General features: G+C 51.1%; 1 protein-coding gene across 1 annotated transcript in view; it reads right to left on the reverse strand.

Annotated features, from left to right (window-relative positions):
* LOC125957132 (cAMP-dependent protein kinase catalytic subunit PRKX) overlaps nucleotides 1-17739 on the reverse strand; it is a 29885-nt gene that overhangs the window by 1218 nt on the left and 10928 nt on the right. Inside the window, exons 4-5 of the mRNA XM_049689612.1 lie at nucleotides 610-778; nucleotides 138-493 (exon numbers count right to left, since the gene is read on the reverse strand). Of these exons, the coding sequence (XP_049545569.1) occupies nucleotides 138-493; nucleotides 610-778 (525 nt within the window). The remainder of the gene's footprint in view (nucleotides 1-137; nucleotides 494-609; nucleotides 779-17739) is intronic.

The raw sequence follows: 17739 nt of genomic DNA on the forward strand, positions 1-17739 counted from the left end.
GTACCGTACCATACCAGTGCCGCGGTGGGATTTATTGCGCTACGCGCACACCACATTTACGAGCGCGTCTTCCGCTTCATCAAACAATCAAACAACATATACCCGGCGGACCGGCTACATCCCATTGCGTTACTCACCCAGCGCCCACCAATCGACGGCCTTGTTGTGACCCTTGGATTGGATGATTTCCGGTGCCAGATACTCGGGCGTACCGCAGAGCGTCCAGGTGCGATCCTTCAACTTCTTGGCGAACCCAAAGTCAGTGATCTTCAGGTGACCGTCGCGATCGAGCAGCAGATTTTCCGGCTTCAGGTCTCGGTACACGATCGACAGCGAGTGCAGATACTCGAGCGCCAGGACGATCTCGCAAGCATAGAAGTTGGCCGTTGCGGCATCAAACCGGCCGGCATTTCGCAGATACGAGAACAGTTCTCCACCGCACACGTACTCGAACAGCATGTACAGGCAGCAGTCATCTTTGGTGTTCCAGCGCCTATTGGTAGTCGACATGTGAGGGGGGAAACACACAGAACGAAGCAGAACCAGATCAATAGAGGAGGAGTGCCGTTTTTTCAGCAAGCAACATTCCAGCGCCCGCGCGCAGCTTACATGTTAACGATGAACGGGTGGTCGATCTCACGCAGAATGTTTTTCTCGTTCTTCACGTGCTCGATCTGCTTCAACCGTATGACGTCGGCCATCGCCAGAATTTTCATGGCCCAGTGCTTATCGGTGATCTTATCGCGGCACAGGCACACCCGACCGAACGTGCCAGTTCCTGTGGAAAGAAAAGCAAAAAGGCCGTATGATTCAAAGGTTTTAAATGCTGGTCGACAATGTTGAAGTGTTCCCACTTCGGGAACGGGAATAGTAGTCTGAGCTAGCCGAGTTAGCCTACTACGTCAAATGGATGGAAAAGCAAACAAGTAACACTATGCCTGCTTGCAGTGCACCATCGCTGAGGGCAAGTGAATGAAGAAAGGATGCAACACCGTGTACACTGCACTTCACATGCATTGTACCGTGAAAAACGCCTTTGGTGGTTGTTAAAAATGGAAAACCCTTTGCCAGCATATGTACCCGGGACTTGCAGCAACGGAGCAGCTAAGTAATTAACAGAGACCATGCTTCCTACCGACAGTAAACGCGTGACGTAGATGAATAAATAGTTAACAATTAAACAATCTCGTGAGGCTACGAGTCCAGTGAGATATTTACCCTGCAATGCTAACGTTTTATGTGGAAAACATATTCCTCATTAACTGAAGTAGGGGCAACCACATCACTGTTAATGATTTGTGTGACTTTTGGGAGCCTTTCAGTCCAGTAAACGAGGAAAGGTGAAGGTGGCGGTGTGGGGAAGGTGATGACATCGAAACCGATTGATTGATCGATGCTAATGGTTTCAGTGGAAGTAACAGAAGTACACGGATGGTTTCATTGAAATGCGATTGAATTTATGCAATCACGCATCAACCGGATTACTCCGCCTAATGGTACCATCGTCACAACGCCTGGCTGGTTGATTCGGACACATTTGGGAACACATGTTTTTGGGGGGAAATCATCGGACATCGCGATGAATTGCGCGTGATTGTAAACATAACCTTGAAATTGTCAATTACAGCCGTGGGAATCAATGACCACAGCGTCAAAATATTGTTAAATATTTGGATCGTCGATGACGATGAGGCCAATGACTCGCAGCTTCATCTCACCCCAACACGACAAGTTTGCGCACAATTGGAATGGGCCGGCTGTTTCCGGCAACAAACGCCTGAAGCTAGTACCTTTCTCCGTTCAACAGTCAGCAGACGCATCGTACATATTGGCGCACTGCTGTTTAGCGTTTAATTAGCCAACGTCGGCGACGTTTGCGTGCCGATTCGGTTTCACCACGTGGTTCGTGGTACTTAACACGCAGTGTGCCGGCCCGCTGGTCTGCCAGTCTTATCTGCCGGTCTTCGGCTTAAGTCAGTCCGTTGTAGCCGGTTGCTTTACGTTAGATAATACTGATGGGAGCGGCCGGGAGTACCAGGCTCCAAGTGTAGCAGCAACGAGAAAGCCTATTCGGTCCGCCCGATATCCACACGTGAACGTGATAGAAGACCATGCCAGGGGGGGGGGGGGGGGGGGGAGCTCCACAGCTCCATATCGGTGTGATGCGCGCTGTGTCAAAAATGGCCTCCAGCCAGCGAACGCTGTAAACCGCTTCACCGCCGGCGGGTAACTTTCGCTTTCGTTCACTCCACGGGCACGGGAGCCCGGGGTCAATTTTAGAGATGCGGTGCGGCGACACCAACGACAACAACAACAACAACAACAACAACCGGTCAATCATCCATCCACAGGCTTACGGGTGATTAATGAGCCAGCAGCAGGAGATGTCTTACTTCCGCGATGGGCCACGTAGAGTGGCCACGTTCTGCAAGCGTTATCGCTTGTGACGATTTTGTTTTCAACCTCTCACTGCGGCTGCGGTTCCTTCCACGATGTATGCCTGAAAAAGAATTTTATCCAAGTAACCCTAGGGTTAAATTAACGGAACAGCGAGAAAATCAGTTTGCACCTTTCTCGCGGCACACTGGGATCGCTCGTCACGTCGTGTGAATTACAGGGAATGTCACGTAAGAAACGCATCGAAGACGCTTTTAATGCGTTGTTATCACGTGTTGGTAATGAACCGGCTACCGGTAACCTCCTCCCCCCCCCCTCCCCTTTTCCGTGTTGGCAAACAAGACACAGCAAGTGAGAGTACCCGAGTTGCCGGCTAGCCGGCTGGCTGGCGCTGGCCTGGCAGGTCGCAAACCGCACCAACCACGTTGTTTGGACGCGAGAAATCGCCGGAAGGTGGAAGAGAAAGAAACGGCGGCAGCAGCAGCACTGCAAACGCACGATTCGTCGTGGTGACTCCGTGGCGGCTTGCAACAAACGTTTTCCATCCCGTTGTGTGTGCCCCTAGTACGAGGGGACACCCCCCGGAAAGGAAGAGGTTCCGCCATCAGGGGGGGGAGCCCGCGGGGGTACCGCCGCTCCATGATGACCATCTAAACGTTTTTAGCGTGAAGCTGGACGACGACGACGCGACGGTTCGGGATTCGTAAAGGGGTTTTTCGTGTTTTTTCTCTTCCCCTCCGCCGGCGGGCCCAACTTCTTCTCACACGCACCCTCCGGCAGGGGACTTTTGCGCGGGAATCGCTTCATCAACAGGTCCGCGCGCTGGCGATCGATCGCGCGGCGATGTCACGGTGTCGCGACGTCCGTTAGCTCCGTGAGTAAGTGAGCGATTGATGGGGTGCCGCACCACCAGGGATGGGGTGAGCAGCATAATGGCGATGCGATGCGAGACGATGAATCAATTCGATATTGATCGCCCCTTATTGATGATAATCTCAGATTGTGAACCAAATGATTGAAGATTTTTAAAACGATTGAATCACAAACTCTTCGAGCATTCCGCTAAGAAGTCGCAGGTTACTACGCTCCCGGTAACCCTCGGTCATCGGTTGGAATGGTTTATTGGGAATCAAAGGAAAAGCAATGCCTTCCCGATGGAAGGTCAGTTGCGTGGAGTAATCTCGCAAATGATTTCGCCATCGGTTTTGGCAATGAGCTCGGACTGCCTCTTCGGAGTTCGGAGGAACCGCCGCAAACCCCGTTAGCGGTTCCACAGGCTGCAAATGCCTCATGCATCATTCATGGTGCATGGACAACGGTCACCAGAAGACCTGGCGTTTGACCGTGAAGCAACGACGATGACCAACGACACGATTTGTACACGATTTGGCGGGACGTGCGGATCGTGCACGTGAGGATGCACACACCACCACCATCGCTACCGATGCCGGACAAGCTGCCAGATGGTCAGACTTCTCTCTGGCGGGCGCTCTCTCTCTCTCTCTCTCTCACTTGGAACAGACGATTCGCGGATTCCGCGGTACTGGAGGGAAAAGTAAAAGCCCATTTTTCATCCCGCGTTGCATTGCGCGATGCATTGCGCTGGATGCGCTGGATTGTGATTGTGTTGGTTGGGATATGCAAGATGCAACTTTGCCGCCAACTTTCTTTCCACTTCCGACAGGAGCTTGAAAGGCTATCCGCTGGAGCTGGAGAGGGTATTGAATTGTTTAAAATGATGGTCATGTGTCACGCGGCCAGCTCGAAGAGAGTGTGAGTGCGCAACGTTTACGCAAAACATCACCATTAACAAACGCGTGACTGAGACGACTCCAACCGGGTGCCGTACCATACCGTGGTTTGCTCGGACCAAACCGGCACGGTTTACCGTTTCGTGGTGTCGAAGGTGTTCCTCGCGGTTCAATAACCATTACGATGGGCAATTGCTCAGCGCACCATCAGCTCGCACCATTGGTGGACCATGGGATCCGATCCGATCGGAGCATTTATTATTGGATGTACAGTACAACAGCAACAGTTCGCCAACTTTAAGCACATAATGTTCATGGCGCTCGCTTCAAACTAAAGGCGAATCGTTTATTAAGACATACAGAGACTTGTTTTGTTGCACTTTTTGGGCTCCATTTTTTTCCAGCTGGCGCGCTTCGTTTCGGTTGGAAAAACCTCGTGACCTCGTGCAGTGTGCAGTTTGTAATAACGCAATAACGCGAGTACAACGCCGCCCCGGAATTGTGACCGATGTGGGGATCCAAGTAACAGTCACTTCGACAATGGCTACCTGCTACCTTTAGCCTACTTAGCTCCAAAACTAGCAATACAGCCAATCCGACACGTGCTATAACGAGGGGTTGACAGCATACTCGTTGGGTATATGAGGTAGCCCCGACCCGACCGGTGTCGTCTGAAACGCGACGAGAGTGACAAAGATGATGCTTATCGAAATCTGTAACTGATTGACAAGCATTGTCCCCGTTGGGATGTCTACGTTGGCACGTAGAAAATTAATTTTTCTGTAGTACAAAATTAAGGTTCCGTTCAACCATTTTCGCACCCATTGCTTCCTGCCTGCATGCCTGGTTTCGCCACATGGGCAAAGGACGACCGCCGTCCCTCCCTCCCTCCCTCCCTCCCTTCCCCTGGCCCCGGGCCTGGCCAAAAAGGTGCTAAAAATAAGATGGAAAATGGCAATGTTCCTGGCAGGGCTTTCGCGCGACAACGTGCGCCCCGTGCTGCACCCGCTACAAGGCCCGTTGCAAGGGACGCGAAGCATCATCCGAACATTCGGAAAAAAAACAACACCGCACCTCACTAGCGATGGAGCGAAGCACGCGATTGCACGGAGTGTTGGGTGGTTGACACTGAAGGTCCCGGGGACAGGTCGGGGTCTGTCGCGGTGGAGAGGACGATTCCGCAATAGGAAGCGTGGATCGACGCGAACCGACACTGTGTGTGTGTGTGTGTGTGTGTGTGTGTGTGTATGTGTGTGTATGGATTTGGAAAAGAGAGAAAACCTATTTTTGGAACACCTCCCATCCGATGGAGAGTGTGACACCGTCTACGGCTTGAAGGCCTTGGGTACCGGGGCTGGGGCCGGGGCCGCAGTGATGCTGGATGCAGGTGAGCGGAGGAGGAGGAGGAGGAGGAGGATGTGTTTAATGAAAATTCAAATAATTCGCCCCTGGGTCCGGGAGTACCGCACATGGCATCGCACGTAGGGTGTCCCATGGCTAATGGAAAACAAATAGAAACGCCACAATGCCCCCGTCCCCACCTCGTCCCCTTCGATTGATTGATTGGAACCGGCTATTAATGAACGGACGGAGAGGGAGGAAGAGGAGGAGTAGATCACCAAAATCTCTGGCCAGCAAAGGATCCATCCTTGTCCAAAGAATGGGTCCAAGTGAATGATGAACACTTGCGCTCCGTACTTCCTCCTGACTTCCTTTCGATTCCACTTCGTATGCGCCTTCCTTTCGATCGATTCGAAGCTCATGATGATCGTGTTGACTGGCCCCGGGGGGCGGGGACCCGGGGAAGGGGCGGGGACCCGGAGGAAGGGGCAAGCACCCTTAATTATCTTCATCCCCGGACGAAGCGCCAAGACGTCAGTTCCGTAGCCTCGGGATCGACGGTGTGAGTAAAAACCCGAACCCCAGTCCCGATCCCCGTTGATTTATTTGATGAATCATTATGTTTGTTGTTTTTCGTTGTGACTGGCGAGCGGCATTACCTGGCGGCATTAACTGGCCAGTGCATGGCCACAGCACCACCCCGGTGCACCCGGAGGCACTAGAAAGCCGCCGTTCGTTCGTTCGTTCGTTCGCTTAAAGGTGTGATCTCGTTGCGAGATTTCCACTTCGTCTTCTCGAAATGACCCAAATGGCACATTCCCGCGTGGATGGAGCGGGGCCTTTGTTAGCTTACTCTCCGTGCGCGCCTGGATCAGAGAGCTCCCCTCCCCACGAAAAGGCGCGAGTGAATTGCCGAAAACATTGCCAATCATCTCATGAGTCAGTGAAGCAGCGGGAATCGAAATTTCTCGCGTACCACTCGCCAGTCAGCCAGTCTGTCTGTCTGTCTGTCTGGTCCGCTCCATCGACATAATCTGCTGTGTGTGTGCGGCGGACATGGACGGATTGAATTTCACTTGTCTTGCCCGCCAGCCAACCAGCCAGCCAGCCACCGGGCGCAATCACTTTCGGTTTCCTTGATTACTTCGCTCTTCAAGTCACGCGCTCCTTCTCGCGGTGCAGTTCAGCTCTCCCCGTGGCTCCTGGTTTCGCTCGATTTTTTTCGTCTTTCAGCCCCCCCTGGGTTACTTGGTGACGACGTGTTTAATGGCGGGACCACGGGACGGAACGAAGCAGGGGGGGGGGGGGGGAGACTCGCCGGTACCACAAAAAACCGGCTTCCCATCTCGCGGGGCCTCGGTGACGGGTGGAGTTACCAAGGAAACGATCCCCGGGCAACCACGTTGTTACCCTCTCGTACGCGCGCATGTGTGTGTGTGTGTATGTTTTTCTACATTTTTTTTTGTATTGCCAACATCTTCACCAAGCTGCGTTGAGGTTGAGAGATGAGCGCGAAGAGAGGATGAACAATACACGCTGCGTTTTGCGCGGTTTCACTGAACCAACCCTTGGCCCACGTGGTCTGCCCTTGGCAAAATCGCGCGATACGGTGAAAGTGGTCCACGCCAACGGAGCAGTTCACGCAGTTCTCTCATAACGTGCAGCAATGATTTCCGTGCCATTCGGTTTCTTGGGGGCGAATGCGAGTTATCTGCTTCAGTTTTATGATTGTTCTCGGGGGAGGGCGCGGTTCGATAATGGACTTTCCATCGTTCGTTTATCAGTCGCCGACGGTGCAACAGAGTGATGGAGGACTATTGTTTGGCAACGCGAATCTGAGATGGCTCCGGTCAATCAGTTCGCTTTGCATCAGTTTGAACCAATTTCATTCAGGGGAGGGCTAAGGTATTTTGTTTTTGTTTTTTGGCATCAGTTTTTTATACTTTTGACTGATTGGCGAGACGTTAAATTACACTATTTGCCAAGTGATTCCGTCAAGTTTTCATAAAAATTGTTGTTGCTTTTTTTTAATTACCTAAAACACATTTTTTGTAGCAGAATCGTAGAAAGCATCAGTTTTTCAACTTCTAAAATCAGCCAAAAATCGAAAAATGAGCAATTCCAGAAAAACTCGACGGGGCTAGCTCGAAAAACTTATTATCTAACTAAAAAAAAATGATTTGTGTATCGTGTGGATCAGATGATGCAGCAGAAAGTTACGATGGGCACCGCAAAAGGTACCTATTTTTGCGGAGGCCTCTTAACAAATTATTTAATATTACAGATGTAGACCACAGAAATATTAGCCCAAAGATTAGCCCAAACTTCGATCTCAAAAGTTATGACCTCGTACTTTAAAAGTTATAATTTATAATGTTTGTTTTTATTACAGAAAAATGAAGGTGGATAGTTTTATAAGCAGAAAAACTTCAAAATGAGCTCAAAATTAACCTTAGCCTCCCCCTTAACATGGCAACGTTACGTTCGATCGATATTGGTAGCGATGTCGCCCGCCATGTCTTCTTCAAGACCACAGGCAATGACCGGCCGATGCGCTGTAACTAGATTCCCCGTTTTGTCAGTGCCAGCGTCCAGCGGTGCAGCGGGGCTGCTGCTGCTGCTGCTGCTGTTGCACTAACCAGGCGTTATCGACCGGACGACAGCCGGGGCGAGCTGAAATTACTTTTTAAGGTAAGTGCTCTCACCGCCATGCTGTTCACCGGGGTGGTCGAGGAGCTTTGTAACCTCTCCCCCCAACCCCTTGGCCACCAGCTGCTTTTTAATTGATAAAGCACTGCACGCGCAGCATCACGTCGTAGCATCTCGGAATCGCACCCCTCGAGGTGGAATCGCCACCCCATCGACAAGCGCGACGAGAAACAAACAGCACGCCGAAGACCAGAAGGCAGAAATAGCTCTTATCAATTATCAATAATTATCCGTTAAAGAGGCCTCCCCTCCCCCACTCCTCGTTCGCGTACGGCACGCGGTGTCACTGTGCAATGCAGTGAATTACTATTTTTCCTTTCGAATTTGGAGCATCGACTCCGGGAGGGCTAGACAGAGGGAGCATTTTTCGATGCTCGATATGGTGTGCTATATGGATGGAGTGAGAGTGAGAGTGTGCTGGCATGTGAAACATTTCCTCCATCCATTCGCGCATCCACAGCAGGCGTCGACACGATGGTGCTGGGATGTTGCGACCATTCCGGGGGACCGACCAAGGGTGCCAAAACTGTAACTGTGTGAAGAGCGCCCCCTTAAATGGCGGCCGTGTCAACCAGCAAGGCCTTGCGCTTCGAGGCGAAGTGTTCGATGCATTGTGCATATAACCGTTGGTGTTTATTTGAACAAATTGTGAAAGCAACGGTTTATTATTGATCTGCCTGCCAGCCTACACCTAGCTCCCGGCGGTGGCCGCCATTTGATGCTCGTCGTTCGTGCCGGCTAATGAGATTCCTTGCCAGGTTAATTAAAACTCCTACGAAGAATGGATCCGATCGGAATCGTATCACATACGCGTAGCATGCACCACCAGCAGCAGCACCAGCATCCGTTCGCGACCGGGAGCGTCGAAAGGTGCGTCGTAAATGTAAACATAACTCGAAAGATTTCTCTCTCTCGCGCGCTCGCTTTGTGATCCCGCCATATTTCCTACCGCCAGACCGGGGCGGCCACCGTGTTAGAAGACTAAACTAAATTCAACGGCAAAATGAGGAGAAAAAAAATCCAATTAACAGCGCACGCGGAGGAAGAGAAAGATTTTCTAGACCTTCGTTTTGCTTCGGATGTCTTCATTCGGAACCTAATCCCTCACCCTCTCTCTCTCTCTCCCCTCTGTCCATCTTTCACTTTGAGGCTCCACCTATGCTGCCACATAGAGAGCATCGACGACATGATGGAAACGGAGCTGTGTGGATCGGTGAGCGGTGGCGCTGCTCTGGCTTTTAAATCGATCGCAACCGATCTCTGACCGACCGGAACTAAGGCGGAACAACGGGCCCCAAAACCAAACCCAAAAGCGGAAAAGAATGGCAGGAAATTTGTGGTGGTGGAGAAGCCCAAAGAGGGCGCGGGGAGGTAAGCATTTCCCGAGCAGTTCCCACGATCCAATCCAAAACGATCCATCTCGATCTTGCGGTCGTTATGGCGATTCTCGGACGGAGCGCGATCGCTAATAATAAGTCGAGGAGATTTATTGTTGATACTACATCTCGACCCGCGGTGGCTCATGCAGATAAGCACGAGACGAGAAAGGGGAACCCCTTCGCAGTACCCCCCCCCCCCCCCCCTCGACCGGACATTATTGTGACAGAAGAAAAGTCCCCAAAGTGGCGCAAGATTGATGTTAATGGCTCATTAAAATATTAATTAGATTTAATCATACCGATGCCCCGGCGGTCGGTCAAGTCCGGTCCCGGTCCGGACCGGTGTTCTTTACCCGCTTTTCTTCGGCTGGAAAATGCAAAATTAAATGCTTAAAAGAAAATGCTCCAAACGGGGTGCTGGAAAAAGCTATACTATGGTGCTTTGTCGGGCTTACTCCGGTAATTTTCCGCGCTCCCAGCATCCATCCCCGCGCGGTTTCTCGGCGTGTGCACACCGCATCCCGCCGGAGCACCGTAGCAGTCCGGGGCCGGGGAGGTGTGTTAATTCACGCTTCAAAATTGCTCAAATGACAACAACCGAAAACGCGAAGTCGAAACCCGCGAGCTTGCGAGCCGTTAAAGTGAAATGTTAACTGGAGCAGAACGAACTAGCGGCTACTGACTGGCAGCGGAGCTAAGGAGCTTCTTGGAAGGCGCATTAAGCTGAGGTACCGGTGTTTAGCAACAACCACGCGAAATGTAGCCACCACCGTACGCGGAATTACCCGGGGGCTGCTCATTGTTGTTGCGTATTTTCGCGTCGGGGTTTTTTTCCTTCATTTGCGCAGCGCCCATTTTTACGGCGTAGTTAGCAGCATTTTTGGAATTGGTTGCTGCTACTGCTGCGTTTCTGCTGGAGCTGTCCCTCTGGGTTGTTTATCCATATGATACAGATTGTCACTGTGGCTAGGAAAGTGTAGCTTTCCGAAAATGAGGTCCTTGAGAAGGGGGAAAGGATGCTTTGAAGATCAAGTGCCCATTGCCCTGAGCTAACACACGTTAACCCTTATGCTGACTCGCGTAAGCAAGGTAATCGGAAACCGGCAAAGGCACTTGCTAGTGCCACGCATGGAGGATCGTATTCTGGCCCCGTGACTACCACCGGTACTTTCTTCTACTACTGCCTACCGTACGAGCGTTGTCTAAAAATATCGCACCCTCTTTCCCCCGAATTCATGCACTCTCCTCCTCCTTCTCCTCCTCCTGGTGGTCCTTGACCTACTGTTTTACATATCCACACCGTCGAGCGAGAGCAATCTCGCCGTTCTTCGATTAGGGCACGATTTCGAGTTTCGAAATGTCGTTGGTAAGGTTTGAAAAATAGAAACAATTTTTTGAACGATTCAACCGACACTGGGTGTGTTAAGATCAGGCCAATGGCCGTTAATGATCTCCCCAAAACAAAACGTGACCATCCAATGTTCAACAATCGCACATTTGGAGTTTTGATCATGATGGTTTCGCCGTTCCTGGTACCAAAAAAAAAATGGGACTAAGCAGCACAAACAAGCGGTTGGAATTTGGTGCGAAACCTCTCCGTTGAGGTCATCAATCAAAATCGATCCATCCAGCGCCATGCTACCGTTCCCGAAGAGAAGCATCGTGCCGATCTTTGTCGGTGCAGATAAACAGTAAATGGTAACCGTTTTACCAACTCAATAACTGTTTCCTACCTAATCTGTCGAGCAACAATCCATCGTACAACTTGTTTGTTCCCAGATAGCTTCCCGCGCTAATGGCGGGGTTTTTGGAGCTCGACTCGACGACGATTAATTTATATTGATGAGCTGATCGCATTTCACTTAAGGTGAGCGCAACCCGCATCATCTCGCACTGTGGCCAGTCTCCGCATTGTTGTGCCGCGCGCGAGGAAACAATCAATCTTCATTTGACAACAGCTGCCGCTTCTACACTCGTCGGCCACTCGTCCGGAAAGGCGGTCCAATTCTTTCTGACCGATATCGAGAGGTTGTAGTACATCCGGATCGGATGTGTCACTAACCTCAAGCCCGACGTCTTGTAGCGACAAGACATCGGCATATGACAGCGAGAGTGAAGGGTGGGGTTGTCAAGTTGTCTTATGGTTACATTCCTGCACGCCGAGGGAAGTCCCGGTTTTGATAGCAATCGATAAGAGCTGATCAAAGGTCTATGGCAGTTGATGAGTACGCTTATTTCTTCGAACGCACCCTTTTCCGGTACATGCTCCGGAACCAGGGAGCGCGGTTCGGTTGGTTTCCGTGGCATTCTGTAATCGATATTCGATATCTGCCCGGATGGTTTTCCAAAAAACTCATTAGCCAAAATTTCAACGGCATTCCGGAGATTCCGCCGCTTATGATGGATCATCGCAGCAAGCTGTATTGGGTTCTTTGCTTTCTTCGCACGGTAACGTGGGCGTCCGTAGGTGGGCGTATGTAGATGAGTTGGCATAATTCTCGCCCCCAAAAAAACCGCATCGAACCGAACACATATTTCAGATTCCGCTTCGTCTACTCTGCTCCGTTAAAAGACAGAGCACCGTAGACCGGCTTCCCCTGCGCCATTCTGTTGGTGCAATCGTATCATGTGCGTTTATGGGCCACACATAAACTGTGCCACCGAGAGAGAGATTACTCACTCGACACGCCACGCAACGCCATCGTTCCATGCTGGGCGTCCATTGTAGTGGAGTAAATGGTGGAAAGGTTTGTTTCTCACTTCACGCACGCAAATGGTTTCTTTTCTTGAACCGAAAAAGAATAGTTGGCGATGGTGAGAATCACCGCTGCACCCGCCAGTGCTTGCGGTCACGGAAAGGAAAACCACTTCACAGGTGCGCAGTGTCGAGAGTTTAATAGGTCCATGAATTCCTCACCCCCGGGGGGACCATTTGACGCCTTTGGCTAATGCAAATATACTGCTGATACTGCTGCTGAGGCAACAGATAATTACACCAGTCTACGGTATAATAGCGTTAGCAATCGAGAACGGAACCGCTGGATGCGATTTCAGCAACTAATGTGTGTGTGTCTACTTCGATTGTCCGTCTCTACTAACTGGCAACGGTTACTAGATACGATATGGGATTCAAGAATATACAATATTAGGAAAGAACCCTAAAAAAATGACGGAACGATCTATTGACACTCTCTTGCTCAATATTTTGACGAATTATTCCAATGCAGCAGAACAAAATCCTGAGCTCTATCGATCCAGAAGGGCAGAATAAGTATTGATGTAGTACTGCTTTTCTTCGATGAACGTGCCATATCGTTTAAGTGTTGCAGTGGCTACTGAATGCCAGCACACCTCACGAACACCGTAAAGCCGCCGTGATCGAATTCGAATACGATTTATTGGCTTATTCTCCTTGTTGTGACTAGTTCCGATCGGGCAGACCCACGGGTTGGGATGGGATGCACTCGGCTCGAGGTGCGAAGTGCGAAGAAAATGCTAAATGCAGAATGCATTTCTCGAGTGCACGGAGCCAAGTGCGAAACATGACATTAACTTTCATCGCTCATTGCCACATTGCTCAGTTGGTCGTGTTATCCGCCGCGTGGTCCCTCCCTCCTCTGCTTGCCTGTCCCCTGCGTCAACATCCCCCCTTGCCCCCTTACTTTTCGCCACTCTCGAGAGCCAACACATCATCATATCTTGCGTTCAGCAACAGCAGCAAAAAGGTGGAGCACGCAGAGGGGTGCGCGAATGGGGAATTTTCAGTTTGCTCTTTCGCCGGCGGTGGGTGTCCGTGAAAAGAGAGTGATCTTCTAAAAATAAAATTTTCATTCAAAACCCAACCCCACAACCGGCCATACGTCGCCCTTCCCGTTGAGGGCGATCATCGTATCATGAGTTTGATGTGGTGACCACTCTAGGACATCACACCGACAGCACACACACACACACGCCCGCCTAGCGTCGCCAAAATAATCTCCCACGCAACGCCGTGGGAGGAAAACATCGCGACAGACACTCGGGGTGGACGCGAGATCGAGGGGAGGGCCAACAAGTCAAAACAAAGCAGAGAGAGAGAGGTCTGCTGCAGCTGTTGCACCGCATATAGGTGCAGTTTTGCGCTGTCGCCGTCCGATATGATTATCATCGCGCCACAACAAACTTACGAACCGCACACCAGGGCGCGGGCGGTGTGCAAATGTTGGCGCTCGTTGGCGCTGGTGGCTGGTGGATGCCCGGACCGACCGCTAACGGCGACAGTTGCTCAATTTGAATTCGCGATAACTGCTACCGCCCCCCCCCCCCCCCCTTGCCCCCGCCCCAAGAAGGAAGAAGACGCCAGATGTTGCACGACGGTGTTTTGCTTAACGGATGACAGTCGTCGGTAATGTTCCGGAACAGGGGGTGCCCCGGAACCGTTCCGCTGTGCTCGAGCGCGGTTAAGCCAAACCAATTAACACACTGTATCGCTAGGTCCACCAAATTGCCTTTCCCTATCCTAGCTTCACGCCAAAATTGCAAATTATATGTGGCCCCCCCGCCGTCCTTTTTGGGAATCGCGGCGTTCCTGAAAGTAAGGTTCCGTTTTTCCCGAGACCCGAGAAAAGCCGCTTATTTGCGTCAGCGCCGCACATCGACCAGGGTGCCTTTTCCAGGGGAAAGGGGTTTTGTTTGACGTGCATTAATTAAGTTGAGCAACAGCTCCTGTGGCCCCCTAATCAACATTTATCCTACTACACTCCGGGCCGCCCGGTAGAACTGGAAGACCTTTAACAGCTGCTACTGTTGCTGCTGCAGAATCCTTGATGTCGGGCGATTAGTGGTACCCAGGAATGGCGGTCTCAAACATCCAGCAGCAGCCCCCAAAGGGAGCGAGCAGTTTGCGTGCATGTAAATCAATTAGTGATGTAGATCATGTAACGGTTTTTGGCACCGGACCAAGGCAAGCAAATTTTCTGCAACATTTATGTTGGCAACCGGACAAACCTCCCCGTACAGGGTTCACGACTATGCAAAATACGCTCGACGCGTCCTGTATTACGATCGATGGATTACGGTTTAAACCAGATGTGGTCCGCTCGACCCTAGGGTCCATAGTGTCCAGTGAGTGTTTTCGCACAATCGCTCTTCGAGGAGGGACGAGCGATTCGCCTTTTTGCTGGCGATTGCACATCGAACCAACCAACCAACTAGCCAACCATCCAGCCATCCATCATTTTCATTCAACGCCACAAAACGCTGGCTGGCCGGACCCGGCTGGTGGAACTCCTTTCGTGGCCATTGACGTCATACTGCGCGCAGAGGGGAAAAGGTGCCACAAGAAACAGACACCTAGAACAAACAGCACGTACCACGCTCACTACCGCCGTACACTTTAATGAAGTGATCCATGCACTGCATCGAATCGATCTAACCAACCGGTGAGCTCCGCGGACGGGGCGGGAGACCGGGAAGACGAGACTCGAGAATTGTCCGGACAAATATGTGACACCGGTACGGGGACAAATAAAGAGGCATAGGCCTTCAACAACACACATTCTACTACGCACTTAGAGTAGGCTTTCTACTTTACGCCATTTTGTTGCGTTTGTTGGTAAAACTGTTGTGTTAAATCGAGGCACAACAATTTGATTAGCGTACCGCTGCCAATTGTTCCCCTGTTCGCTGTTCGCTGTAGCGACAACACCACAATCAACAGCAGCATCATCGGACACACCCATCCGGGACCATTCTAGAAACATTCCAGGACGAAGCGTCTTGAGCGGCCCGGGGTCCGGCGCATCAATGTTGTGTATCATTGACATTGGCCTTGCCGTCCAGCGTGGCCCGTGATTGAGAGACACTCCAAGCTCCAAGCGATCTGACCGCAAACCGCCGGCAACCATGGCCGCCGCGATCGACGATTTCGTTATGGTGGTTTGACATATGTTTACCATGCGGTCGAGGCCGGCCGGCCGGCCGGGAGCGGGAGCACACCACGTTGTGCGTCAGTTTACGCTATTTTCGCACTAACAACTCTCCGCGGCCACCTCCGGCCACCCGTGCGGTCATGCAATTGGGGGTTCCAGCGTTCCGTTCCACTCTTTCTCTCTCTTTCTCTCTCTCTCGCACTCTTCTCAACTGTTCCCAATTTAAACCATTACCATTTGATGTTGTGTTGTGTCCGAAATTGGCGGACAACACAACGCAAACGACGCGCGTTTGCACGTTCCGCTCGCTTCGTCAAACCCGCCCGCCCTCTCCTGGTCCTCCGGTGATGGTGGTGGTGTGCGATCTATCCAGTGCAACCCCATCCTCCCCATCCCACCTCATGCCGGTGGAGTGTGTGTTAAGAGTTGAAGTTGGAAACAACAATCGGCATCAATATTTTCCTCGCCTCACCTCGTCGAATCGGAAATCGATTCTCAACTTTTTTTATTGTTGTTTTGCTGCCGCGTGCGCTTCCGACGTAGCCACCAGCCGTGCCGTACGCCCTCATCCGTACGCCGCGAGTGCAACATTTGATTGGGAAGCGTTTGGGGAGTGCCGTTGGCGTCGTGTTTCAATCCGCTACCGCCGCCACTAACTAAAATTAGAACGGAATCATATGTAGAGCGAATGGGGGCGAGAACGGCGGAATGGGGGCCACCCATTTCCTCTCGCGGTCGGATGGTGGTGACATACACGCGCCAGAAGGGAAGCGGGCCAAGCGGGTGTGCCAGTCCATCGTTCAATTCCGTTCTGTTCCCGTCGTCGCATAGAACGATCCGACTGCAACGGTTCGATTGATTGCGTTTGATGACGCCAAGCCGTAGAGGTTGGTTGGTCTAATCAAATGCATCCTTGGCACCGCGAGCACCCCTCTTATCGTAGGTGTAGGTCAAGGTTGAAGGGCGAAGACAGTCGGCGAGATAAGCCGGCCACAAAGCGCAGGCTTCGGGGAATACAGAAATACATCTTTCCGTCTTCTCAACGGTTCCTGGATAAGAGCACGATAAGAAATATAACGTTCCACAACCATCCAAGGGACCTCAACGCGTGAGCACAGACCAAGACCCTGTTTCCGGTCCGTAAGCCGGATACGATAGCAACGCCGGCGGTGAATGCATGGAATTAAACGGATTATTGGCTTCAGGATTGACCAGAATGCTATTTTTGGTTCCATCTCTTATCGCTGGATTACTGGCAAGTGTCAACATCTGGCCTGCCTCAGAACTCTGTGTGTGTGTGTGTGTGTCGCGGTGGTTGTGTAGGTTCAGCTCACGTCTCAATCAACCAATCAGCGAGGAATTATTCGATCAGACCGTCAGGGCGATATCTACAAACGCCTCTCTAACCACATCCTTTTAAGGAGAGGGCAGGGCGGGGAGGAGTGATGGTGAAGTCTATTTATCTCTGCGATACACCCACCTTCCGCTCACCAGTTTACCACAAAAGCTCAACACCGATACCGCGGAGTCTACGTAGTAACAACAGGATCCTTGGGGGTCGAGAATCGAAATCGAATTTTCCCATTATTTCACAACAAGCTCTCTTTTAATTAGTTTTCCGGCTTTCCAAAGTGGACTCTCTTCACCCTTCGTCATCATCGTCATCGTCTTCGTGGAATGGTTTGTTGCGGGTAAAGGTAAAGGAGACCACAGCGGTCGATGAGGCACTCCGATGTTGATGTTTGCTTATGGCGATGGCGCATAAATAAGGATGCTGCGATCGATGCGAATGAAAGTGGCGATGTCTTTTCATCTCGACAAAGACGATCCTAGTAGCCTACGATTAGAGTATAAAAGGCAGCACAGGGTATACGGACAGGTGAGTCTTGTTTAAACTAGCAAAGTAACCATAAGGGAAATAGTGAAACTGAATATGTGCGTATGCGGCAGTACCAGTTACTCACAATCGATTAACCAGACATCCGATAAAAATAGCAGACGACGATTCAACCCGTAAAGTCTCCGATCTTTAGAGATGAAGAGTTCTTCTTAAAGAAGGTAAGGTCGTTTGCTGGTAGTAAGTCAAGAACAAAGCGTTTCTGCGTGGTACGCGATATTCGTGATGCTCTATTATACAACCAATCAACTACACTAAATGTACCGTGCAAGGTAAAGTTCTCCTAAGTTAACCGAAAAGTTAATGAAAGTTCAAATAAAACTTCCAGCGAGCAGAAACTTTAAGCGACCAACTGC

Source organism: Anopheles darlingi, chromosome 3 (genome assembly GCF_943734745.1).
Source record: "Anopheles darlingi chromosome 3, idAnoDarlMG_H_01, whole genome shotgun sequence".
NCBI lineage: Eukaryota > Metazoa > Arthropoda > Insecta > Diptera > Culicidae > Anopheles > Anopheles darlingi.